Source organism: Vicugna pacos, chromosome 31 (genome assembly GCF_048564905.1).
Source record: "Vicugna pacos chromosome 31, VicPac4, whole genome shotgun sequence".
Lineage (NCBI taxonomy): Eukaryota > Metazoa > Chordata > Mammalia > Artiodactyla > Camelidae > Vicugna > Vicugna pacos.
The window spans coordinates 9,833,599-9,859,656 of NC_133017.1; the positions used below are offsets into that span (position 1 = coordinate 9,833,599).

A 26,058-nucleotide genomic window follows, 5' to 3' on the forward strand; every position below is an offset into this window, starting at 1 on the left:
CCAGGCAGGGCTCTGAGACCTGCGGGCCGGGCCGGCTGCCGGTCACTGTCATTGCAGAGCCAGACACCGCAGGATCCAGGGAACCAGGACACTCATGCCAGCTCCCCAAGTGAGGGGCTGGTGTGCCACACTGTGGAAGGCCAGCACAGGCTCTGGAAGAGTCTGGGTATGAAGGGCTCCCCACCACCACAGCCTCCTGCCCAGACATCGCCCAGGTGTCTCCCCAGGATCTTGCCTGCAGCTCCTGAAGAGCCTGCTGCTCCTGCTCATCTAGCCGCTCCTGAAAAGCCTGCCGCTCCTGCTGATCTTGCCGCTCTTGAACAACCTGCAGCTCCTGAAGAGCCTGCCTCTCCTCCTGATCTAGCCGCTCCTGAAGAGCCCGCCGCTCCTGAAGAGCCCACGGCTCCTGAAGAGCCTGCCGCTCCTGAAGAGCCCACCGATCCTGAAGAGCCTGACGCTCCTGCTGATCTAGCTGCTCCTGAAGAGCCCGCCATTCCTGCTGATCTAGCCGCTCCTGAGGAGCCTGCAGCTCCTGAAGAGCCTGCCATTCCTGAAGAGCCCGCCGCTCCTGAAGAGCCCGCCGCTCCTGAAGAGCCCGCCGCTCCTGAAGCGCCTGCCGTTCCTGCTGATCTAGCCGCTCCTGAAGAGCCCGCCATTCCTGCTGATCTAGCCACTCCTGAAGAACCTGCTGTTCCTGCTGATCTAGCCGCTCCTGAAGAGCCTGCAGCTCCTGAAGAGCCTGCCGCTCCTGCTGATCTTGCCACTCCTGAAGAGCCTGCCGCTCCTGAAGAGCCCACCGATCCTGAAGAGCCTGACGCTCCTGCTGATCTAGCTGCTCCTGAAGAGCCCGCCATTCCTGCTGATCTAGCTGCTCCTGAAGAGCCCGCCATTCCTGCTGATCTAGCCGCTCCTGAAGAGCCCGCCATTCCTGCTGATCTAGCCGCTCCTGAGGAGCCTGCAGCTCCTGAAGAGCCTGCCATTCCTGAAGAGCCTGCAGCTCCTGAAGAGCCTGCCATTCCTGCTCATCTAGCCGCTCCTGAAGAGCCTGCAGCTCCTGAAGAGCCTGCCATTCCTGAAGAGCCCGCCGCTCCTGAAGAGCCTGCCGCTCCTGCTGATCTTGCCACTCCTGAAGAGCCTGCCGCTCCTGCTGATCTTGCTGCTCCTGAGAAGCCTGCAGTTCCTGCACCTGCACCTGGGCCGCTGGGCAGTGGAGAACCATTTCAGGCATCATCACCCCCTAGGGCTCTGCCCCCTCTGCACCCTCCTACACCTTCTCCAAAATCCCACCATAAATCCCCTCCCCTACCCGAAGTTGACTTCCCTACCCCTGAATTTGCTTTTGTTTTGTTTTTCTTTAGTTTAGTTTATTTGTTTTACATCATTTATGGCATCCTGTATTTTTCCATTTTCCACTTCCTTTAATAAAATACAGATTTTTTTCCCTTTTAAATTGTGCATTTCAGGAACATTAAGTGCATTCCCATGCTGTCCGACCATCACTACCATGTAGTTTTATGCTCTTTACGCTATTTATGCCCGTGAAGTACATCCCACCACGGCCTCAAACCCCTCATCTGGGCACTCCTGGGCATGCACACTCCTGGGCCTACACAATCCTGGATCTGTACACTCCTGGGCCTTCCCTGGCATGGGCCTTCTCTGGCCCTGGCTTGCACACTACTGGGCCTGCACACTCCTGGATTGCACACTCATGGGCCTGCACACTCCAGGACATGCACAATCTTGAGCCTGAACACACCTGGGCCTGTGTACTCCTGATTTTGCACACTCCTGGGCCTGAACACTGCTGGGCCTGCACAGCCCTAGGCCTGTACAATTCTGGGCCTGCACACTCCTGTCTCTGCACACTCCGGAGTCTGCACACGCCTGGGCCTGCACACTCCTGGGCCTGTACACCCCTGGGCCTGCACCCTCCTTGGCCTGCACACTCCTCTGTCTGCACACAGCTGGGCCTGCAAACTTCAGGGCCTGCACTCTACTTGGCCTGCACACTACTGGGCCTGCTCCCTCCTATGCCTGCACACTCCTGGGCCTGCACACTCCTGGGCCTGCCCTGTCCCTGGCACCAGCCTCCTTCACCCCAACGGTGCCACTCACACGGCTGCGGCGTCTAGCCAGGAGCCCCCAACCGAAACCCCTCCCGAGGGACACCCTTGCCGGCCCCCAGGGAAGCAGCGGGGCTCCTCTTACCTGCGAGGCGGAGACGTAGTCCAGCTGCAGCCTGACGTCCAGCTGCCGGGCGTGCAGGGCCAGCGTGCATGAGGGCAGCAGGATGGCCGTGATCGGCTGGAAGCTGCCCCCCGAGCCTCTACCGCCCCTTGGGGAAGAGGAGGAGGAAAATCCACGTCAGTGCCAAGAACACAGGACCCATCCACAGAGGGCCCCTCAGGTGTGACAACCCCAGAGGCGCCCGCAGCCGACCTGGACTGAGAGCCACTTTTCTCGCGGAAGCTCAAGGACCTATGCTGAGCCTCCCTCTCCCTCCCTAAAGAGGGAAAACCCAGAGGCTTTCTAACTTTGCACTCACTGTCCATGTATCAGCCATGTCTAGTTTACCTGCACACTCCAGGGCCTGTACGCATCTATCCTTACACACTCCTTGCCTGCAAACTCCTGGGCCTCCTCCCTCCTGTACCTACACACTCCTGGGCCTGCACCACCCAGGGCCTGCCCTCTCCTGGGCCCGCACAATCCCTCGAGTGCACACTCAGGGCCTGCACACTCATGGGCCTTCCCTCTCCTGGGCCTGCCTCCAATTCGCCCGGCCCTCTCATGGACCTCCACACTCCTGGGCCTGCACACTCCAGAGCCTGTGTTCTCCTAGGCCCGCACACTCCTGGGACAGCACACACCTGGGCCTACACACTCCTGGACCTGCGCACACCTCGGCCTGCATGAACCTGGGCTTGTACACTCCTGGGTCTGTTACCACTTATGCCTGTGCACAGCTAGGCTTGTTCCCATCTGTGCCGGCACACTCCTGGGGCTACACACGGATTGAAATACACAGCCCTAGGCCTGTACAATACTGGGCCTGCACTCTCCTGTCTCTGCACACTCCGGTCTGCACACTCCTTGGCCTGCACACTCCTGAGCGTACTCCCTCCTGTGCCGGCACACTCCTAGGCATGTACACGCCTGGGCCTGCCCTCTGCTTGGTGGGTATGGTCATGGGACTCCCCATTCCTGCGCCTGAACACCCTTGGGCCTGCCCTTTCTTGGGCCTGCACACTCTGGGGCCTGACGTCCCCTGGTTCCAGACACTACAGGGACTGAACACTCCTGGGCCTGCACACTGCTGGGTATGCACAGCCGTGGGCCGCACACTCCTGTCTCTGCACACTCCGGTGTCTGCACACTCCTGGGCCTGTACACTCCTGGACCTGCCCTGGACTGGGCTTGCACCCTCCTGGGCCTGCACACTCCAAGGCCTGCACACTCCTGGGTCTGCACACTACTGGGGCTGCTCCCACTTGTGCCTGCACACTCCTGGGCCTGCACACTCCTTGCCCTGCACACTCCTGGGGGTGCACACTGCTTGGTCTGCACACTCCTGGGCCTGCACATTCCAGGGATTGTCCTCTCCAGGGTCTGCACATTCCTTGGCCTGCACCTTCCTTGTCCTGTGCACTCCTCTGTCTGCACACTCCTGGGCCTGCACACTCCTTGGCCTGCAAACTCCAGGGCCTGCACACACATGGGCCTGTACACTCCTGGGCCTGCCCTGGCCTGGGCCTGCGTATTCCTTTTCCTGCACACTCCACTGTCTGCACACTCCTGGGCCTGCCCTCTCCTGGACCTACAAAATGTTGGGCCTGCACACACCTGGGCCTGTATACCCCTGGACCTGCACACACCTGTGACTGATCCCTCCTGTGTCTGCACACTCCAGGTCCTGCACACTCCTGGGACTTCCCTCTCCTGGGCCTGCCCCAAATTCGGCCGGCCCACTCCTGGACCTGTACATCCTTGGGCCTTCACACTACTGGGCCTGCTCCCACTTGTGCCTGCACACACCTGGGCCTGCACACTCCTCGGCCTGTAGACTCCAGGATATGCACTCCCCTGTCTCTGCACACTCCGGTGTCTGCACACTCCTTGGCTTTCACACTCATTAGCCTACTACCACCTGTGCCTGCACACTACTGGGCCTGCTCCCACCTATGCCGACACACTTCTTCGCCTGTCCCTCCTGTGCCGTCACAATCCTGGGACTGCACACTCCTGTCTCTGCACACTCCAGTGTCTGCACACTCCTGGTCCGGCACACCCCTGGATATGTACACTCCTGGGCCTTCCCTGAAATGGGCCTTCTCTGGTCCTGGCTTGCACACTACTGGGCCCGCACACTCCTGGATTGCACACTCATGGGCCTGCACACTCCAGGACTTGCACAATCTTGAGCCTGAACACACCTGGGCCTGTATACTCCTGATTTTGCACACTCCTGGGCCTGAACACTGCTGGGCCTGCACAGCCCTAGGCCTGTACAATCCTGGGCCTGCACACTCCTGTCTCTGCACACTCCGGAGTCTGCACACGCCTGGGCCTGCACACTCCTGGGCCTGTACACCCCTGGGCCTGCACCCTCCTTGGCCTGCACACTCCTCTGTCTGCACACAGCTGGGCCTGCAAACTTCAGGGCCTGCACTCTACTTGGCCTGCACACTACTGGGCCTGCTCCCTCCTATGCCTGCACACTCCTGGGCATGCACACTCCTGGGCCTGCACAATCCTGGGCCTGACCTGTCCCTGGCACCAGCCTCCTTCACCCCAACGGTGCCACTCACACGGCTGCGGCATCTAGCCAGGAGCCCCCAACCGAAACCCCTCCCGAGGGACTCCCTTGCCGGCCCCCAGGGAAGCAGCGGGGCTCCTCTTACCTGCGAGGCGGAGACGTAGTCCAGCTGCAGCCTGACGTCCAGCTGCCGGGCGTGCAGGGCCAGCGTGCATGAGGGCAGCAGGATGGCCGTGATCGGCTGGAAGCTGCCCCCGGAGCCTCTACCGCCCCTTGGGGAAGAGGAGGAGGAAAATCCACGTCAGTGCCAAGAACACAGGACCCGTCCACAGAGGGCCCCTCAGGTGTGACAACCCCAGAGGCGCCCGCAGCCGACCTGGGCTGAGAGCCACTTTTCTCGCGGAAGCTCAAGGACCTATGCTGAGCCTCCCTCTCCCTCCCTAAAGAGGGAAAACCCAGAGGCTTTCTAACTTTGCACTCACTGTCCATGTATCAGCCATGTCTAGTTTACCTGCACACTCCAGGGCCTGTACGCATCTATCCTTACACACTCCTTGCCTGCAAACTCCTGGGCCTCCTCCCTCCTGTACCTACACACTCCTGGGCCTGCACCACCCAGGGCCTGCCCTCTCCTGGGCCCGCACAATCCCTCGAGTGCACACTCAGGGCCTGCACACTCATGGGCCTTCCCTCTCCTGGGCCTGCCTCCAATTCGCCCGGCCCTCTCATGGACCTCCACACTCCTGGGCCTGCACACTCCAGAGCCTGTGTTCTCCTAGGCCCGCACACTCCTGGGACAGCACACACCTGGGCCTACACACTCCTGGACCTGCGCACACCTCGGCCTGCATGAACCTGGGCTTGTACACTCCTGGGCCTGTTACCACTTATGCCTGTGCACAGCTAGGCTTGTTCCCATCTGTGCCGGCACACTCCTGGGGCTACACACGGATTGAAATACACAGCCCTAGGCCTGTACAATACTGGGCCTGCACTCTCCTGTCTCTGCACACTCCGGTCTGCACACTCCTTGGCCTGCACACTCCTGAGCGTACTCCCTCCTGTGCCGGCACACTCCTAGGCATGTACACGCCTGGGCCTGCCCTCTGCTTGGTGGGTATGGTCATGGGACTCCCCATTCCTGCGCCTGAACACCCTTGGGCCTGCCCTTTCTTGGGCCTGCACACTCTGGGGCCTGACGTCCCCTGGTTCCAGACACTACAGGGACTGAACACTCCTGGGCCTGCACACTGCTGGGTATGCACAGCCGTGGGCCGCACACTCCTGTCTCTGCACACTCCGGTGTCTGCACACTCCTGGGCCTGTACACTCCTGGACCTGCCCTGGACTGGGCTTGCACCCTCCTGGGCCTGCACACTCCAAGGCCTGCACACTCCTGGGTCTGCACACTACTGGGGCTGCTCCCACTTGTGCCTGCACACTCCTGGGCCTGCACACTCCTTGCCCTGCACACTCCTGGGGGTGCACACTGCTTGGTCTGCACACTCCTGGGCCTGCACATTCCAGGGATTGTCCTCTCCAGGGTCTGCACATTCCTTGGCCTGCACCTTCCTTGTCCTGTGCACTCCTCTGTCTGCACACTCCTGGGCCTGCACACTCCTTGGCCTGCAAACTCCAGGGCCTGCACACACATGGGCCTGTACACTCCTGGGCCTGCCCTGGCCTGGGCCTGCGTATTCCTTTTCCTGCACACTCCACTGTCTGCACACTCCTGGGCCTGCCCTCTCCTGGACCTACAAAATGTTGGGCCTGCACACACCTGGGCCTGTATACCCCTGGACCTGCACACACCTGTGACTGATCCCTCCTGTGTCTGCACACTCCAGGTCCTGCACACTCCTGGGACTTCCCTCTCCTGGGCCTGCCCCAAATTCGGCCGGCCCTCTTCTGGACCTGTACATCCTTGGGCCTTCACACTACTGGGCCTGCTCCCACTTGTGCCTGCACACACCTGGGCCTGCACACTCCTCGGCCTGTAGACTCCAGGATATGAACTCCCCTGTCTCTGCACACTCCGGTGTCTGCACACTCCTTGGCTTTCACACTCATTAGCCTACTACCACCTGTGCCTGCACACTACTGGGCCTGCTCCCACCTATGCCGACACACTTCTTCGCCTGTCCCTCCTGTGCCGTCACAATCCTAGGACTGCACACTCCTGTCTCTGCACACTCCAGTGTCTGCACACTCCTGGTCCTGCACACTCCTGGGCCTGTACACTCCTCTGTCTGCTCACTCCTGGGCCTGCCCTCTCCTGGGTCCGCACAAATCCTCGTGTGCACATTCCAGAGCCTGCAAACTCCTGGGCCTTCCCTCTCCTGGGCCTGCCCCCTATTCGGCCGGCCCTCTCCAGGACCTGCACATTCTTGGGCCTTCACACTACTGGGCCTGCTCCCACTTGTGCCTGCACACACCTGGCACTGCACACTCCTCGGCCTGCTCCCTCCTGTGCCTGCACACTCCTGGGCATGCACACTCCTGGGCCTGCACACTCCTGGATCTGTACACTCCTGGGCCTTCCCTGCATGGGCCTTCTCTGGCCTAGGCTTGCACACTGTTGGGCCCGCACACACCTGGATTGCACACTCATAGGCCTGCACACTCCAAGACATGCACAATGTTTAGCCTGAACACACCTGGGCCTGTATAATCCTGATTTTGCACACTCCTGGGCCTGAACACTGCTGGGCTGCACAGCCCAAGGCCTGTACAATCTTGGGCCTGCACAATCCTGTCTCTGCACACTGCGGAGTCTGCACACGCCTTGGCCTGCACACTCCTGGGCCTGTACACTCCAGGACCTACACCCTCCTTGGCCTGCACACACCTTTGTCTGCACACTCCTGGGCCTGCAATCTTCAGGACCTGCACACTCCTGGGACAGCAGACACCTGGGCCTTCATACTCCTGGACCTGCGAACACTCGGGCCTGCATGAACCTGGGCTTGTACACTCCTGGGCCTGCAAACTTCAGGACCTGCACACTCCTGGGACAGCAGACACCTGGGCCTTCACACTCCTGGACCTGCGCACACTTGGACCTGCATAAACCTGGGCTTGTACACTCCTGGGCCTGCTCCCATCTATGCCTGCACACTCCTAGCCCTGTTCCCACCTGTGCCGGCACACTCCTGGGCCTGCACACTCCTGTCTCTGCACACTCCAGTGTCTGCACACTCCTGCTCCTGCACACTCCTGGACCTGTACACTCCTGGGCCTTCCCTGGCCTGGGCCTGCACCCTCCTTGGCCTGCACACTCCTCTGTCTGCACACTCCTGGGCCTGCACACTCCTGGACCTGCACAATGTTGGGCCTAAACACACCTGGGCCTGTACACTCCTGGACCTGCACACTCCTGTGACTGATCCCTCCTGTGTCTGCACACTCCTGGGCCTGCACACTGCTGGGCCTGCCCTCTCCTGGGCTCGCACAATCCCTCGTGTGCACACTCAAGGGCCTGCACACTCCAGGGCCTGTACGCATCTATCCTTACACACTCCTTGCCTGCAAACTCCTGGGCCTCCTCCCTCCTGTACCTACACACTCCTGGGCCTGCACAACCCAGGGCCTGCAGACTCCTGGGACTGCACACACCAGGGCATGCACTCTCCTGGACCTGTGCACACCTGGGCCTGCACGAACATTGGCCTGTACACTCCTGGGCTTCCACACTCCTGTACCTGCTCCCTCCTGTGACTACATACTCCTCGGCCTACAAACTCCTGGTCCTGAACACTCCTGGGCCTGAACACTATTGGCACTGCACACTCTTGGGACAGCACACTTCTGGCCCTGCACACTCCTGCGCCTTCCAATTCCTGGGCCTGCCCCCAATTCGGCCGGCCCTATCCTGCACCTGCACACTCTGGGCCTGCACACTACTGGGACTGCTCCCACTTGTGCCTGCACACACCTGGGTCTGCACACTCCTCGGTCTGCTGCCTCCTGTGCCTGCACACTCCTGGGCATGCACACGCCTGGGCCTGCCCTCTGCTTGGTGGGCACGGTCCTGGGACTCCCCATTCCTGCGCCTGAACACCCTTGGACCTGCCCTTTCTTGGGCCTGCACACTCTGGGGCCTGACGTCCCCTGGTTCTGCACAGTACAGGGGCTGCACACTCCTGGGCCTGCACACTGCTGGGTCTGCACAGCCCTGGGCCTGCACACTCCTGTCTCTGCACACTCCGGTGTCTGCACACTCCTGGGCCTGAACACTCCTGGACCTGCCCTGGACTGGGCCTGCACCCTCCTTTGCCTGCACACTCCACGGCCTGCACACTCCTGGGTCTGCACACTACTGGGGCTGCTCCCACATGTGCCTGCACACTCCTGGCCCTGCACACTCCTGGGGGTGCACACTGCTTGGTCTGCACAGTCCTGGGCCTGCACGTTCCAGGGATTGTCCTCTCCAGGGCCTGCACACTCCTGGGCCTGCACCCTCCTTGTCCTGCGCACTCCTCTGTCTGCACACTCCTACCCCTGCACACTCTTGGGCCTGCACACTACTGGGCCTGCTCCTACGTGTGCCTGCACACACCTGGGCCTGCACACCAGCCCTCTGTGGGGCCCTTCCTTTGCTGAGTCTGTGCATGAGCTCCCTGTGATGCCAGCCCACAGAGGTGACAGGTGCAGTAGGTGTTTGTGGTTCTAGAGACATGATGGCTCTCCTAGGAAGCCGGGTCCAGATGATCCCCACTGCGCCGATGGGGGATTGGGGAGACCCTGAGAAGCAGGTGGCTTGTCCAGGGTGACAGCACTGCTGGCGGGGGAGCCGGGTCTGAAGCCAGCTGTGTCATCAGAGCTGTGACCCTGGCTGCATCCAGGCCTCCCCAGGGCTATAGGAGGGGCCGAGTTGGTGTCACTGGGTGGACATGGCATGGGGTGGGAAGTGAGCCATCAACAGCCCAAAAAGGCCCTTGGGGAGCTTTGTGTAAGGAGGAAGCTTGGGGAAGGGGACCCCAGGAAGTGACCTCACTTCCCTGGCAACAGAGCCCAACAGAACTTGGGACCCAGGTCACCAGGCACCCGCTGTGTAGAGAAGGACACTTCTCAACTGACTTGGCTGGTGAACTCAGCTCAGCTCAGACATGTTTTGTTGCATCCCAAGATCCCGAGGTCGCGGCCCGCGGAAAGCCCGCAGCAACGGCCTTTGCCAACAGTGCCGACAGTGGGTCGGGTCTCACCCCAGGCGCCTCTGGCCTTTTGGCCAGAGGGACCGAAAGGTAACACAGGGAGGCCCAGGGCAGGCCCGCCCAGGCCGGGCCACCACTCAGACCCCACCCGGGTGGCCCCACAGCCCCTTCCTGACTGGTGGCGGTGGGGCAGTCATGTTGGGGGGGTCCTGCCTCAAGCAAGAGCAGGCTGAGGAAGGGTCAGAGGCCTGGGGGGCCGATCACGTCACCAACCTGGGTCCAAGCGGGCTGGCTGGGATGTGGAGAACCGGGGCAGGGCCCTGCTGCCCGAGGTGGCGCCCATGCCCTAGGGTGTGTCTCTTGCCTCCCGGGTGACTGAGATGACCAAGGTCCCAGTCTGATCAGGCAGCAGACGGTCGAGTGGGGCAGAAGCAGGAGTGGTCCTGGCCAGGCAGGGCTCTGAGACCTGCGGGCCGGGCCGGCTGCCGGTCACTGTCATTGCAGAGCCAGACACCGCAGGATCCGGGGAACCAGGACACTCATGCCAGCTCCCCAAGTGAGGGGCTGGTGTGCCACACTGTGGAAGGCCAGCACAGGCTCCGGAAGAGTCTGGGTATGAAGGGCTCCCCACCACCACAGCCTCCTGCCCAGACATCGCCCAGGTCTCTCCCCAGGATCTTGCCTGCAGCTCCTGAAGAGCCTGCTGCTCCTGCTCATCTAGCCGCTCCTGAAGAGCCTGCCACTCCTGCTGATCTTGCCGCTCTTGAACAACCTGCAGCTCCTGAAGAGCCTGCCTCTCCTCCTGATCTAGCCGCTCCTGAAGAGCCCGCCGCTCCTGAAGAGCCCACGGCTCCTGAAGAGCCTGCCGCTCCTGAAGAGCCCACCGATCCTGAAGAGCCTGACGCTCCTGCTGATCTAGCTGCTCCTGAAGAGCCCGCCATTCCTGCTGATCTAGCCGCTCCTGAGGAGCCTGCAGCTCCTGAAGAGCCTGCCATTCCTGAAGAGCCCGCCGCTCCTGAAGAGCCCGCCGCTCCTGAAGCGCCTGCCGTTCCTGCTGATCTAGCCGCTCCTGAAGAGCCCGCCATTCCTGCTGATCTAGCCACTCCTGAAGAACCTGCTGTTCCTGCTGATCTAGCCGCTCCTGAAGAGCCTGCAGCTCCTGAAGAGCCTGCCGCTCCTGCTGATCTTGCCACTCCTGAAGAGCCTGCCGCTCCTGAAGAGCCCACCGATCCTGAAGAGCCTGACGCTCCTGCTGATCTAGCTGCTCCTGAAGAGCCCGCCATTCCTGCTGATCTAGCTGCTCCTGAAGAGCCCGCCATTCCTGCTGATCTAGCCGCTCCTGAAGAGCCCGCCATTCCTGCTGATCTAGCCGCTCCTGAGGAGCCTGCAGCTCCTGAAGAGCCTGCCATTCCTGAAGAGCCTGCAGCTCCTGAAGAGCCTGCCATTCCTGCTCATCTAGCCGCTCCTGAAGAGCCTGCAGCTCCTGAAGAGCCTGCCATTCCTGAAGAGCCCGCCGCTCCTGAAGAGCCTGCCGCTCCTGCTGATCTTGCCACTCCTGAAGAGCCTGCCGCTCCTGCTGATCTTGCTGCTCCTGAGAAGCCTGCAGTTCCTGCACCTGCACCTGGGCCGCTGGGCAGTGGAGAACCATTTCAGGCATCATCACCCCCTAGGGCTCTGCCCCCTCTGCACCCTCCTACACCTTCTCCAAAATCCCACCATAAATCCCCTCCCCTACCCGAAGTTGACTTCCCTACCCCTGAATTTGCTTTTGTTTTGTTTTTCTTTAGTTTAGTTTATTTGTTTTACATCATTTATGGCATCCTGTATTTTTCCATTTTCCACTTCCTTTAATAAAATACAGATTTTTTTCCCTTTTAAATTGTGCATTTCAGGAACATTAAGTGCATTCCCATGCTGTCCGACCATCACTACCATGTAGTTTTATGCTCTTTACGCTATTTATGCCCGTGAAGTACATCCCACCACGGCCTCAAACCCCTCATCTGGGCACTACTGGGCATGCACACTCCTGGGCCTACACAATCCTGGATCTGTACACTCCTGGGCCTTCCCTGGCATGGGCCTTCTCTGGCCCTGGCTTGCACACTACTGGGCCTGCACACTCCTGGATTGCACACTCATGGGCCTGCACACTCCAGGACATGCACAATCTTGAGCCTGAACACACCTGGGCCTGTGTACTCCTGATTTTGCACACTCCTGGGCCTGAACACTGCTGGGCCTGCACAGCCCTAGGCCTGTACAATTCTGGGCCTGAACACTCCTGTCTCTGCACACTCCGGAGTCTGCACACGCCTGGGGCTGCACACTCCTGGGCCTGTACACCCCTGGGCCTGCACCCTCCTTGGCCTGCACACTCCTCTGTCTGCACACAGCTGGGCCTGCAAACTTCAGGGCCTGCACTCTACTTGGCCTGCACACTACTGGGCCTGCTCCCTCCTATGCCTGCACACTCCTGGGCATGCACACTCCTGGGCCTGCACACTCCTGGGCCTGCCCTGTCCCTGGCACCAGCCTCCTTCACCCCAACGGTGCCACTCACACGGCTGCGGCGTCTAGCCAGGAGCCCCCAACCGAAACCCCTCCCGAGGGACCCCCTTGCCGGCCCCCAGGGAAGCAGCGGGGCTCCTCTTACCTGCGAGGCGGAGACGTAGTCCAGCTGCAGCCTGACGTCCAGCTGCCGGGCGTGCAGGGCCAGCGTGCATGAGGGCAGCAGGATGGCCGTGATCGGCTGGAAGCTGCCCCCCGAGCCTCTACCGCCCCTTGGGGAAGAGGAGGAGGAAAATCCACGTCAGTGCCAAGAACACAGGACCCGTCCACAGAGGGCCCCTCAGGTGTGACAACCCCAGAGGCGCCCGCAGCCGACCTGGACTGAGAGCCACTTTTCTCGCGGAAGCTCAAGGACCTATGCTGAGCCTCCCTCTCCCTCCCTAAAGAGGGAAAACCCAGAGGCTTTCTAACTTTGCACTCACTGTCCATGTATCAGCCATGTCTAGTTTACCTGCACACTCCAGGGCCTGTACGCATCTATCCTTACACACTCCTTGCCTGCAAACTCCTGGGCCTCCTCCCTCCTGTACCTACACACTCCTGGGCCTGCACCACCCAGGGCCTGCCCTCTCCTGGGCCCGCACAATCCCTCGAGTGCACACTCAGGGCCTGCACACTCATGGGCCTTCCCTCTCCTGGGCCTGCCTCCAATTCGCCCGGCCCTCTCATGGACCTCCACACTCCTGGGCCTGCACACTCCAGAGCCTGTGTTCTCCTAGGCCCGCACACTCCTGGGACAGCACACACCTGGGCCTACACACTCCTGGACCTGCGCACACCTCGGCCTGCATGAACCTGGGCTTGTACACTCCTGGGCCTGTTACCACTTATGCCTGTGCACAGCTAGGCTTGTTCCCATCTGTGCCGGCACACTCCTGGGGCTACACACGGATTGAAATACACAGCCCTAGGCCTGTACAATACTGGGCCTGCACTCTCCTGTCTCTGCACACTCCGGTCTGCACACTCCTTGGCCTGCACACTCCTGAGCGTACTCCCTCCTGTGCCGGCACACTCCTAGGCATGTACACGCCTGGGCCTGCCCTCTGCTTGGTGGGTATGGTCATGGGACTCCCCATTCCTGCGCCTGAACACCCTTGGGCCTGCCCTTTCTTGGGCCTGCACACTCTGGGGCCTGACGTCCCCTGGTTCCAGACACTACAGGGACTGAACACTCCTGGGCCTGCACACTGCTGGGTATGCACAGCCGTGGGCCGCACACTCCTGTCTCTGCACACTCCGGTGTCTGCACACTCCTGGGCCTGTACACTCCTGGACCTGCCCTGGACTGGGCTTGCACCCTCCTGGGCCTGCACACTCCAAGGCCTGCACACTCCTGGGTCTGCACACTACTGGGGCTGCTCCCACTTGTGCCTGCACACTCCTGGGCCTGCACACTCCTTGCCCTGCACACTCCTGGGGGTGCACACTGCTTGGTCTGCACACTCCTGGGCCTGCACATTCCAGGGATTGTCCTCTCCAGGGTCTGCACATTCCTTGGCCTGCACCTTCCTTGTCCTGTGCACTCCTCTGTCTGCACACTCCTGGGCCTGCACACTCCTTGGCCTGCAAACTCCAGGGCCTGCACACACATGGGCCTGTACACTCCTGGGCCTGCCCTGGCCTGGGCCTGCGTATTCCTTTTCCTGCACACTCCACTGTCTGCACACTCCTGGGCCTGCCCTCTCCTGGACCTACAAAATGTTGGGCCTGCACACACCTGGGCCTGTATACCCCTGGACCTGCACACACCTGTGACTGATCCCTCCTGTGTCTGCACACTCCAGGTCCTGCACACTCCTGGGACTTCCCTCTCCTGGGCCTGCCCCAAATTCGGCCGGCCCTCTTCTGGACCTGTACATCCTTGGGCCTTCACACTACTGGGCCTGCTCCCACTTGTGCCTGCACACACCTGGGCCTGCACACTCCTCGGCCTGTAGACTCCAGGATATGAACTCCCCTGTCTCTGCACACTCCGGTGTCTGCACACTCCTTGGCTTTCACACTCATTAGCCTACTACCACCTGTGCCTGCACACTACTGGGCCTGCTCCCACCTATGCCGACACACTTCTTCGCCTGTCCCTCCTGTGCCGTCACAATCCTAGGACTGCACACTCCTGTCTCTGCACACTCCAGTGTCTGCACACTCCTGGTCCTGCACACTCCTGGGCCTGTACACTCCTCTGTCTGCTCACTCCTGGGCCTGCCCTCTCCTGGGTCCGCACAAATCCTCGTGTGCACATTCCAGAGCCTGCAAACTCCTGGGCCTTCCCTCTCCTGGGCCTGCCCCCTATTCGGCCGGCCCTCTCCAGGACCTGCACATTCTTGGGCCTTCACACTACTGGGCCTGCTCCCACTTGTGCCTGCACACACCTGGCACTGCACACTCCTCGGCCTGCTCCCTCCTGTGCCTGCACACTCCTGGGCATGCACACTCCTGGGCCTGCACACTCCTGGATCTGTACACTCCTGGGCCTTCCCTGCATGGGCCTTCTCTGGCCTAGGCTTGCACACTGTTGGGCCCGCACACACCTGGATTGCACACTCATAGGCCTGCACACTCCAAGACATGCACAATGTTTAGCCTGAACACACCTGGGCCTGTATAATCCTGATTTTGCACACTCCTGGGCCTGAACACTGCTGGGCTGCACAGCCCAAGGCCTGTACAATCTTGGGCCTGCACAATCCTGTCTCTGCACACTGCGGAGTCTGCACACGCCTTGGCCTGCACACTCCTGGGCCTGTACACTCCAGGACCTACACCCTCCTTGGCCTGCACACACCTTTGTCTGCACACTCCTGGGCCTGCAATCTTCAGGACCTGCACACTCCTGGGACAGCAGACACCTGGGCCTTCATACTCCTGGACCTGCGAACACTCGGGCCTGCATGAACCTGGGCTTGTACACTCCTGGGCCTGCAAACTTCAGGACCTGCACACTCCTGGGACAGCAGACACCTGGGCCTTCACACTCCTGGACCTGCGCACACTTGGACCTGCATAAACCTGGGCTTGTACACTCCTGGGCCTGCTCCCATCTATGCCTGCACACTCCTAGCCCTGTTCCCACCTGTGCCGGCACACTCCTGGGCCTGCACACTCCTGTCTCTGCACACTCCAGTGTCTGCACACTCCTGCTCCTGCACACTCCTGGGCCTTCCCTGGCCTGGGCCTGCACCCTCCTTGGCCTGCACACTCCTCTGTCTGCACACTCCTGGGCCTGCACACTCCTGGACCTGCACAATGTTGGGCCTAAACACACCTGGGCCTGTACACTCCTGGACCTGCACACTCCTGTGACTGATCCCTCCTGTGTCTGCACACTCCTGGGCCTGCACACTGCTGGGCCTGCCCTCTCCTGGGCTCGCACAATCCCTCGTGTGCACACTCAAGGGCCTGCACACTCCAGGGCCTGTACGCATCTATCCTTACACACTCCTTGCCTGCAAACTCCTGGGCCTCCTCCCTCCTGTACCTACACACTCCTGGGCCTGCACAACCCAGGGCCTGCAGACTCCTGGGACTGCACACACCAGGGCATGCACTCTCCTGGACCTGTGCACACCTGGGCCTGCACGAACATTGGCCTGTACACTCCTGGGCTTCCACACTCCTGTACCTGCTCCCTCCTGTGACTACATACTCCTCGGCCTACAAACTCCTGGTCCTGAACACTCCTGGGCCTGAACACTATTGGCACTGCACACTCTTGGGACAGCACACTTCTGGCCCTGCACACTCCTGCGCCTTCCAATTCCTGGGCCTGCCCCCAATTCGGCCGGCCCTATCCGGCACCTGCACACTCTGGGCCTGCACACTACTGGGACTGCTCCCACTTGTGCCTGCACACACCTGGGTCTGCACACTCCTCGGTCTGCTGCCTCCTGTGCCTGCACACTCCTGGGCATGCACACGCCTGGGCCTGCCCTCTGCTTGGTGGGCACGGTCCTGGGACTCCCCATTCCTGCGCCTGAACACCCTTGGACCTGCCCTTTCTTGGGCCTGCACACTCTGGGGCCTGACGTCCCCTGGTACTGCACAGTACAGGGGCTGCACACTCCTGGGCCTGCACACTGCTGGGTCTGCACAGCCCTGGGCCTGCACACTCCTGTCTCTGCACACTCCGGTGTCTGCACACTCCTGGGCCTGAACACTCCTGGACCTGCCCTGGACTGGGCCTGCACCCTCCTTTGCCTGCACACTCCACGGCCTGCACACTCCTGGGTCTGCACACTACTGGGGCTGCTCCCACATGTGCCTGCACACTCCTGGCCCTGCACACTCCTGGGGGTGCACACTGCTTGGTCTGCACAGTCCTGGGCCTGCACGTTCCAGGGATTGTCCTCTCCAGGGCCTGCACACTCCTGGGCCTGCACCCTCCTTGTCCTGCGCACTCCTCTGTCTGCACACTCCTACCCCTGCACACTCTTGGGCCTGCACACTACTGGGCCTGCTCCTACGTGTGCCTGCACACACCTGGGCCTGCACACCAGCCCTCTGTGGGGCCCTTCCTTTGCTGAGTCTGTGCATGAGCTCCCTGTGATGCCAGCCCACAGAGGTGACAGGTGCAGTAGGTGTTTGTGGTTCTAGAGACATGATGGCTCTCCTAGGAAGCCGGGTCCAGATGATCCCCACTGCGCCGATGGGGGATTGGGGAGACCCTGAGAAGCAGGTGGCTTGTCCAGGGTGACAGCACTGCTGGCGGGGGAGCCGGGTCTGAAGCCAGCTGTGTCATCAGAGCTGTGACCCTGGCTGCATCCAGGCCTCCCCAGGGCTATAGGAGGGGCCGAGTTGGTGTCACTGGGTGGACATGGCATGGGGTGGGAAGTGAGCCATCAACAGCCCAAAAAGGCCCTTGGGGAGCTTTGTGTAAGGAGGAAGCTTGGGGAAGGGGACCCCAGGAAGTGACCTCACTTCCCTGGCAACAGAGCCCAACACAACTTGGGACCCAGGTCACCAGGCACCCGCTGTGTAGAGAAGGACACTTCTCAACTGACTTGGCTGGTGAACTCAGCTCAGCTCAGACATGTTTTGTTGCATCCCAAGATCCCGAGGTCGCGGCCCGCGGAAAGCCCGCAGCAACGGCCTTTGCCAACAGTGCCGACAGTGGGTCGGGTCTCACCCCAGGCGCCTCTGGCCTTTTGGCCAGAGGGACCGAAAGGTAACACAGGGAGGCCCAGGGCAGGCCCGCCCAGGCCGGGCCACCACTCAGACCCCACCAGGGTGGCCCCACAGCCCCTTCCTGACTGGTGGCGGTGGGGCAGTCATGTTGGGGGGGTCCTGCCTCAAGCAAGAGCAGGCTGAGGAAGGGTCAGAGGCCTGGGGGGCCGATCACGTCACCAACCTGGGTCCAAGCGGGCTGGCTGGGATGTGGAGAACCGGGGCAGGGCCCTGCTGCCCGAGGTGGCGCCCATGCCCTAGGGTGTGTCTCTTGCCTCCTGGGTGACTGAGATGACCAAGGTCCCAGTCTGATCAGGCAGCAGACGGTCGAGTGGGGCAGAAGCAGGAGTGGTCCTGGCCAGGCAGGGCTCTGAGACCTGCGGGCCGGGCCGGCTGCCGGTCACTGTCATTGCAGAGCCAGACACCGCAGGATCCGGGGAACCAGGACACTCATGCCAGCTCCCCAAGTGAGGGGCTGGTGTGCCACACTGTGGAAGGCCAGCACAGGCTCCGGAAGAGTCTGGGTATGAAGGGCTCCCCACCACCACAGCCTCCTGCCCAGACATCGCCCAGGTCTCTCCCCAGGATCTTGCCTGCAGCTCCTGAAGAGCCTGCTGCTCCTGCTCATCTAGCCGCTCCTGAAGAGCCTGCCGCTCCTGCTGATCTTGCCGCTCTTGAACAACCTGCAGCTCCTGAAGAGCCTGCCTCTCCTCCTGATCTAGCCGCTCCTGAAGAGCCCGCCGCTCCTGAAGAGCCCACGGCTCCTGAAGAGCCTGCCGCTCCTGAAGAGCCCACCGATCCTGAAGAGCCTGACGCTCCTGCTGATCTAGCTGCTCCTGAAGAGCCCGCCATTCCTGCTGATCTAGCCGCTCCTGAGGAGCCTGCAGCTCCTGAAGAGCCTGCCATTCCTGAAGAGCCCGCCGCTCCTGAAGAGCCCGCCGCTCCTGAAGCGCCTGCCGTTCCTGCTGATCTAGCCGCTCCTGAAGAGCCCGCCATTCCTGCTGATCTAGCCACTCCTGAAGAACCTGCTGTTCCTGCTGATCTAGCCGCTCCTGAAGAGCCTGCAGCTCCTGAAGAGCCTGCCGCTCCTGCTGATCTTGCCACTCCTGAAGAGCCTGCCGCTCCTGAAGAGCCCACCGATCCTGAAGAGCCTGACGCTCCTGCTGATCTAGCTGCTCCTGAAGAGCCCGCCATTCCTGCTGATCTAGCTGCTCCTGAAGAGCCCGCCATTCCTGCTGATCTAGCCGCTCCTGAAGAGCCCGCCATTCCTGCTGATCTAGCCGCTCCTGAGGAGCCTGCAGCTCCTGAAGAGCCTGCCATTCCTGAAGAGCCTGCAGCTCCTGAAGAGCCTGCCATTCCTGCTCATCTAGCCGCTCCTGAAGAGCCTGCAGCTCCTGAAGAGCCTGCCATTCCTGAAGAGCCCGCCGCTCCTGAAGAGCCTGCCGCTCCTGCTGATCTTGCCACTCCTGAAGAGCCTGCCGCTCCTGCTGATCTTGCTGCTCCTGAGAAGCCTGCAGTTCCTGCACCTGCACCTGGGCCGCTGGGCAGTGGAGAACCATTTCAGGCATCATCACCCCCTAGGGCTCTGCCCCCTCTGCACCCTCCTACACCTTCTCCAAAATCCCACCATAAATCCCCTCCCCTACCCGAAGTTGACTTCCCTACCCCTGAATTTGCTTTTGTTTTGTTTTTCTTTAGTTTAGTTTATTTGTTTTACATCATTTATGGCATCCTGTATTTTTCCATTTTCCACTTCCTTTAATAAAATACAGATTTTTTTCCCTTTTAAATTGTGCATTTCAGGAACATTAAGTGCATTCCCATGCTGTCCGACCATCACTACCATGTAGTTTTATGCTCTTTACGCTATTTATGCCCGTGAAGTACATCCCACCACGGCCTCAAACCCCTCATCTGGGCACTCCTGGGCATGCACACTCCTGGGCCTACACAATCCTGGATCTGTACACTCCTGGGCCTTCCCTGGCATGGGCCTTCTCTGGCCCTGGCTTGCACACTACTGGGCCTGCACACTCCTGGATTGCACACTCATGGGCCTGCACACTCCAGGACATGCACAATCTTGAGCCTGAACACACCTGGGCCTGTGTACTCCTGATTTTGCACACTCCTGGGCCTGAACACTGCTGGGCCTGCACAGCCCTAGGCCTGTACAATTCTGGGCCTGAACACTCCTGTCTCTGCACACTCCGGAGTCTGCACACGCCTGGGCCTGCACACTCCTGGGCCTGTACACCCCTGGGCCTGCACCCTCCTTGGCCTGCACACTCCTCTGTCTGCACACAGCTGGGCCTGCAAACTTCAGGGCCTGCACTCTACTTGGCCTGCACACTCCTGGGCCTGCTCCCTCCTATGCCTGCACACTCCTGGGCATGCACACTCCTGGGCCTGCACACTCCTGGGCCTGCCCTGTCCCTGGCACCAGCCTCCTTCACCCCAACGGTGCCACTCACACGGCTGCGGCGTCTAGCCAGGAGCCCCCAACCGAAACCCCTCCCGAGGGACCCCCTTGCCGGCCCCCAGGGAAGCAGCGGGGCTCCTCTTACCTGCGAGGCGGAGACGTAGTCCAGCTGCAGCCTGACGTCCAGCTGCCGGGCGTGCAGGGCCAGCGTGCATGAGGGCAGCAGGATGGCCGTGATCGGCTGGAAGCTGCCCCCCGAGCCTCTACCGCCCCTTGGGGAAGAGGAGGAGGAAAATCCACGTCAGTGCCAAGAACACAGGACCCGTCCACAGAGGGCCCCTCAGGTGTGACAACCCCAGAGGCGCCCGCAGCCGACCTGGACTGAGAGCCACTTTTCTCGCGGAAGCTCAAGGACCTATGCTGAGCCTCCCTCTCCCTCCCTAAAGAGGGAAAACCCAGAGGCTTTCTAACTTTGCACTCACTGTCCATGTATCAGCCATGTCTAGTTTACCTGCACACTCCAGGGCCTGTACGCATCTATCCTTACACACTCCTTGCCTGCAAACTCCTGGGCCTCCTCCCTCCTGTACCTACACACTCCTGGGCCTGCACCACCCAGGGCCTGCCCTCTCCTGGGCCCGCACAATCCCTCGAGTGCACACTCAGGGCCTGCACACTCATGGGCCTTCCCTCTCCTGGGCCTGCCTCCAATTCGCCCGGCCCTCTCATGGACCTCCACACTCCTGGGCCTGCACACTCCAGAGCCTGTGTTCTCCTAGGCCCGCACACTCCTGGGACAGCACACACCTGGGCCTACACACTCCTGGACCTGCGCACACCTCGGCCTGCATGAACCTGGGCTTGTACACTCCTGGGCCTGTTACCACTTATGCCTGTGCACAGCTAGGCTTGTTCCCATCTGTGCCGGCACACTCCTGGGGCTACACACGGATTGAAATACACAGCCCTAGGCCTGTACAATACTGGGCCTGCACTCTCCTGTCTCTGCACACTCCGGTCTGCACACTCCTTGGCCTGCACACTCCTGAGCGTACTCCCTCCTGTGCCGGCACACTCCTAGGCATGTACACGCCTGGGCCTGCCCTCTGCTTGGTGGGTATGGTCATGGGACTCCCCATTCCTGCGCCTGAACACCCTTGGGCCTGCCCTTTCTTGGGCCTGCACACTCTGGGGCCTGACGTCCCCTGGTTCCAGACACTACAGGGACTGAACACTCCTGGGCCTGCACACTGCTGGGTATGCACAGCCGTGGGCCGCACACTCCTGTCTCTGCACACTCCGGTGTCTGCACACTCCTGGGCCTGTACACTCCTGGACCTGCCCTGGACTGGGCTTGCACCCTCCTGGGCCTGCACACTCCAAGGCCTGCACACTCCTGGGTCTGCACACTACTGGGGCTGCTCCCACTTGTGCCTGCACACTCCTGGGCCTGCACACTCCTTGCCCTGCACACTCCTGGGGGTGCACACTGCTTGGTCTGCACACTCCTGGGCCTGCACATTCCAGGGATTGTCCTCTCCAGGGTCTGCACATTCCTTGGCCTGCACCTTCCTTGTCCTGTGCACTCCTCTGTCTGCACACTCCTGGGCCTGCACACTCCTTGGCCTGCAAACTCCAGGGCCTGCACACACATGGGCCTGTACACTCCTGGGCCTGCCCTGGCCTGGGCCTGCGTATTCCTTTTCCTGCACACTCCACTGTCTGCACACTCCTGGGCCTGCCCTCTCCTGGACCTACAAAATGTTGGGCCTGCACACACCTGGGCCTGTATACCCCTGGACCTGCACACACCTGTGACTGATCCCTCCTGTGTCTGCACACTCCAGGTCCTGCACACTCCTGGGACTTCCCTCTCCTGGGCCTGCCCCAAATTCGGCCGGCCCTCTTCTGGACCTGTACATCCTTGGGCCTTCACACTACTGGGCCTGCTCCCACTTGTGCCTGCACACACCTGGGCCTGCACACTCCTCGGCCTGTAGACTCCAGGATATGAACTCCCCTGTCTCTGCACACTCCGGTGTCTGCACACTCCTTGGCTTTCACACTCATTAGCCTACTACCACCTGTGCCTGCACACTACTGGGCCTGCTCCCACCTATGCCGACACACTTCTTCGCCTGTCCCTCCTGTGCCGTCACAATCCTAGGACTGCACACTCCTGTCTCTGCACACTCCAGTGTCTGCACACTCCTGGTCCTGCACACTCCTGGGCCTGTACACTCCTCTGTCTGCTCACTCCTGGGCCTGCCCTCTCCTGGGTCCGCACAAATCCTCGTGTGCACATTCCAGAGCCTGCAAACTCCTGGGCCTTCCCTCTCCTGGGCCTGCCCCCTATTCGGCCGGCCCTCTCCAGGACCTGCACATTCTTGGGCCTTCACACTACTGGGCCTGCTCCCACTTGTGCCTGCACACACCTGGCACTGCACACTCCTCGGCCTGCTCCCTCCTGTGCCTGCACACTCCTGGGCATGCACACTCCTGGGCCTGCACACTCCTGGATCTGTACACTCCTGGGCCTTCCCTGCATGGGCCTTCTCTGGCCTAGGCTTGCACACTGTTGGGCCCGCACACACCTGGATTGCACACTCATAGGCCTGCACACTCCAAGACATGCACAATGTTTAGCCTGAACACACCTGGGCCTGTATAATCCTGATTTTGCACACTCCTGGGCCTGAACACTGCTGGGCTGCACAGCCCAAGGCCTGTACAATCTTGGGCCTGCACAATCCTGTCTCTGCACACTGCGGAGTCTGCACACGCCTTGGCCTGCACACTCCTGGGCCTGTACACTCCAGGACCTACACCCTCCTTGGCCTGCACACACCTTTGTCTGCACACTCCTGGGCCTGCAATCTTCAGGACCTGCACACTCCTGGGACAGCAGACACCTGGGCCTTCATACTCCTGGACCTGCGAACACTCGGGCCTGCATGAACCTGGGCTTGTACACTCCTGGGCCTGCAAACTTCAGGACCTGCACACTCCTGGGACAGCAGACACCTGGGCCTTCACACTCCTGGACCTGCGCACACTTGGACCTGCATAAACCTGGGCTTGTACACTCCTGGGCCTGCTCCCATCTATGCCTGCACACTCCTAGCCCTGTTCCCACCTGTGCCGGCACACTCCTGGGCCTGCACACTCCTGTCTCTGCACACTCCAGTGTCTGCACACTCCTGCTCCTGCACACTCCTGGGCCTTCCCTGGCCTGGGCCTGCACCCTCCTTGGCCTGCACACTCCTCTGTCTGCACACTCCTGGACCTGCACAATGTTGGGCCTAAACACACCTGGGCCTGTACACTCCTGGACCTGCACACTCCTGTGACTGATCCCTCCTGTGTCTGCACACTCCTGGGCCTGCACACTGCTGGGCCTGCCCTCTCCTGGGCTCGCACAATCCCTCGTGTGCACACTCAAGGGCCTGCACACTCCAGGGCCTGTACGCATCTATCCTTACACACTCCTTGCCTGCAAACTCCTGGGCCTCCTCCCTCCTGTACCTACACACTCCTGGGCCTGCACAACCCAGGGCCTGCAGACTCCTGGGACTGCACACACCAGGGCATGCACTCTCCTGGACCTGTGCACACCTGGGCCTGCACGAACATTGGCCTATACACTCCTGGGCTTCCACACTCCTGTACCTGCTCCCTCCTGTGACTACATACTCCTCGGCCTACAAACTCCTGGTCCTGAACACTCCTGGGCCTGAACACTATTGGCACTGCACACTCTTGGGACAGCACACTTCTGGCCCTGCACACTCCTGCGCCTTCCAATTCCTGGGCCTGCCCCCAATTCGGCCGGCCCTATCCTGCACCTGCACACTCTGGGCCTGCACACTACTGGGACTGCTCCCACTTGTGCCTGCACACACCTGGGTCTGCACACTCCTCGGTCTGCTGCCTCCTGTGCCTGCACACTCCTGGGCATGCACACGCCTGGGCCTGCCCTCTGCTTGGTGGGCACGGTCCTGGGACTCCCCATTCCTGCGCCTGAACACCCTTGGACCTGCCCTTTCTTGGGCCTGCACACTCTGGGGCCTGACGTCCCCTGGTTCTGCACAGTACAGGGACTGCACACTCCTGGGCCTGCACACTGCTGGGTCTGCACAGCCCTGGGCCTGCACACTCCTGTCTCTGCACACTCCGGTGTCTGCACACTCCTGGGCCTGAACACTCCTGGACCTGCCCTGGACTGGGCCTGCACCCTCCTTTGCCTGCACACTCCACGGCCTGCACACTCCTGGGTCTGCACACTACTGGGGCTGCTCCCACATGTGCCTGCACACTCCTGGCCCTGCACACTCCTGGGGGTGCACACTGCTTGGTCTGCACAGTCCTGGGCCTGCACGTTCCAGGGATTGTCCTCTCCAGGGCCTGCACACTCCTGGGCCTGCACCCTCCTTGTCCTGCGCACTCCTCTGTCTGCACACTCCTACCCCTGCACACTCTTGGGCCTGCACACTACTGGGCCTGCTCCTACGTGTGCCTGCACACACCTGGGCCTGCACACCAGCCCTCTGTGGGGCCCTTCCTTTGCTGAGTCTGTGCATGAGCTCCCTGTGATGCCAGCCCACAGAGGTGACAGGTGCAGTAGGTGTTTGTGGTTCTAGAGACATGATGGCTCTCCTAGGAAGCCGGGTCCAGATGATCCCCACTGCGCCGATGGGGGATTGGGGAGACCCTGAGAAGCAGGTGGCTTGTCCAGGGTGACAGCACTGCTGGCGGGGGAGCCGGGTCTGAAGCCAGCTGTGTCATCAGAGCTGTGACCCTGGCTGCATCCAGGCCTCCCCAGGGCTATAGGAGGGGCCGAGTTGGTGTCACTGGGTGGACATGGCATGGGGTGGGAAGTGAGCCATCAACAGCCCAAAAAGGCCCTTGGGGAGCTTTGTGTAAGGAGGAAGCTTGGGGAAGGGGACCCCAGGAAGTGACCTCACTTCCCTGGCAACAGAGCCCAACACAACTTGGGACCCAGGTCACCAGGCACCCGCTGTGTAGAGAAGGACACTTCTCAACCTACTTGGCTGGTGAACTCAGCTCAGCTCAGACATGTTTTGTTGCATCCCAAGATCCCGAGGTCGCGGCCCCCGGAAAGCCCGCAGCAACGGCCTTTGCCAACAGTGCCGACAGTGGGTCGGGTCTCACCCCAGGCGCCTCTGGCCTTTTGGCCAGAGGGACCGAAAGGTAACACAGGGAGGCCCAGGGCAGGCCCGCCCAGGCCGGGCCACCACTCAGACCCCACCCGGGTGGCCCCACAGCCCCTTCCTGACTGGTGGCGGTGGGGCAGTCATGTTGGGGGGGTCCTGCCTCAAGCAAGAGCAGGCTGAGGAAGGGTCAGAGGCCTGGGGGGCCGATCACGTCACCAACCTGGGTCCAAGCGGGCTGGCTGGGATGTGGAGAACCGGGGCAGGGCCCTGCTGCCCGAGGTGGCGCCCATGCCCTAGGGTGTGTCTCTTGCCTCCCGGGTGACTGAGATGACCAAGGTCCCAGTCTGATCAGGCAGCAGACGGTCGAGTGGGGCAGAAGCAGGAGTGGTCCTGGCCAGGCAGGGCTCTGAGACCTGCGGGCCGGGCCGGCTGCCGGTCACTGTCATTGCAGAGCCAGACACCGCAGGATCCGGGGAACCAGGACACTCATGCCAGCTCCCCAAGTGAGGGGCTGGTGTGCCACACTGTGGAAGGCCAGCACAGGCTCCGGAAGAGTCTGGTTATGAAGGGCTCCCCACCACCACAGCCTCCTGCCCAGACATCGCCCAGGTCTCTCCCCAGGATCTTGCCTGCAGCTCCTGAAGAGCCTGCTGCTCCTGCTCATCTAGCCGCTCCTGAAAAGCCTGCCGCTCCTGCTGATCTTGCCGCTCTTGAACAACCTGCAGCTCCTGAAGAGCCTGCCTCTCCTCCTGATCTAGCCGCTCCTGAAGAGCCCGCCGCTCCTGAAGAGCCCACGGCTCCTGAAGAGCCTGC

The 26,058-nt window shown here is 61.4% G+C and overlaps 2 protein-coding genes across 4 annotated transcripts in view; both read right to left on the reverse strand.

Annotated features, from left to right (window-relative positions):
• Positions 1-10,629: 10,629 nt before the first annotated feature.
• Positions 10,630-18,080, reverse strand: LOC140690599 (uncharacterized). Its single transcript, XM_072952467.1, has 3 exons — positions 17,834-18,080; positions 10,671-11,541; positions 10,630-10,639 (listed from the first exon to the last, which is right to left on the reverse strand). Exons 1-3 carry the CDS (start codon positions 17,901-17,903, stop codon positions 10,630-10,632), a joined length of 951 nt encoding a protein of 316 aa, XP_072808568.1. The 5' UTR covers positions 17,904-18,080.
• LOC140690624 (uncharacterized) overlaps positions 17,840-26,058 on the reverse strand; it is a 51,472-nt gene continuing 43,253 nt past the window's right edge. For 2 of the 3 annotated variants that reach the window (XM_072952501.1, XM_072952499.1), the window contains exon 3: positions 17,840-19,189. In XM_072952501.1, coding sequence (XP_072808602.1) covers positions 17,907-19,189 — 1,283 coding nt within the window. In that variant the 3' untranslated portion in view covers positions 17,840-17,906. Of the gene's footprint in view, positions 19,190-20,216; positions 20,344-25,465; positions 25,640-26,058 lie in introns of those variants that run through there. The other variant, XM_072952500.1, reaches the window with a different exon arrangement.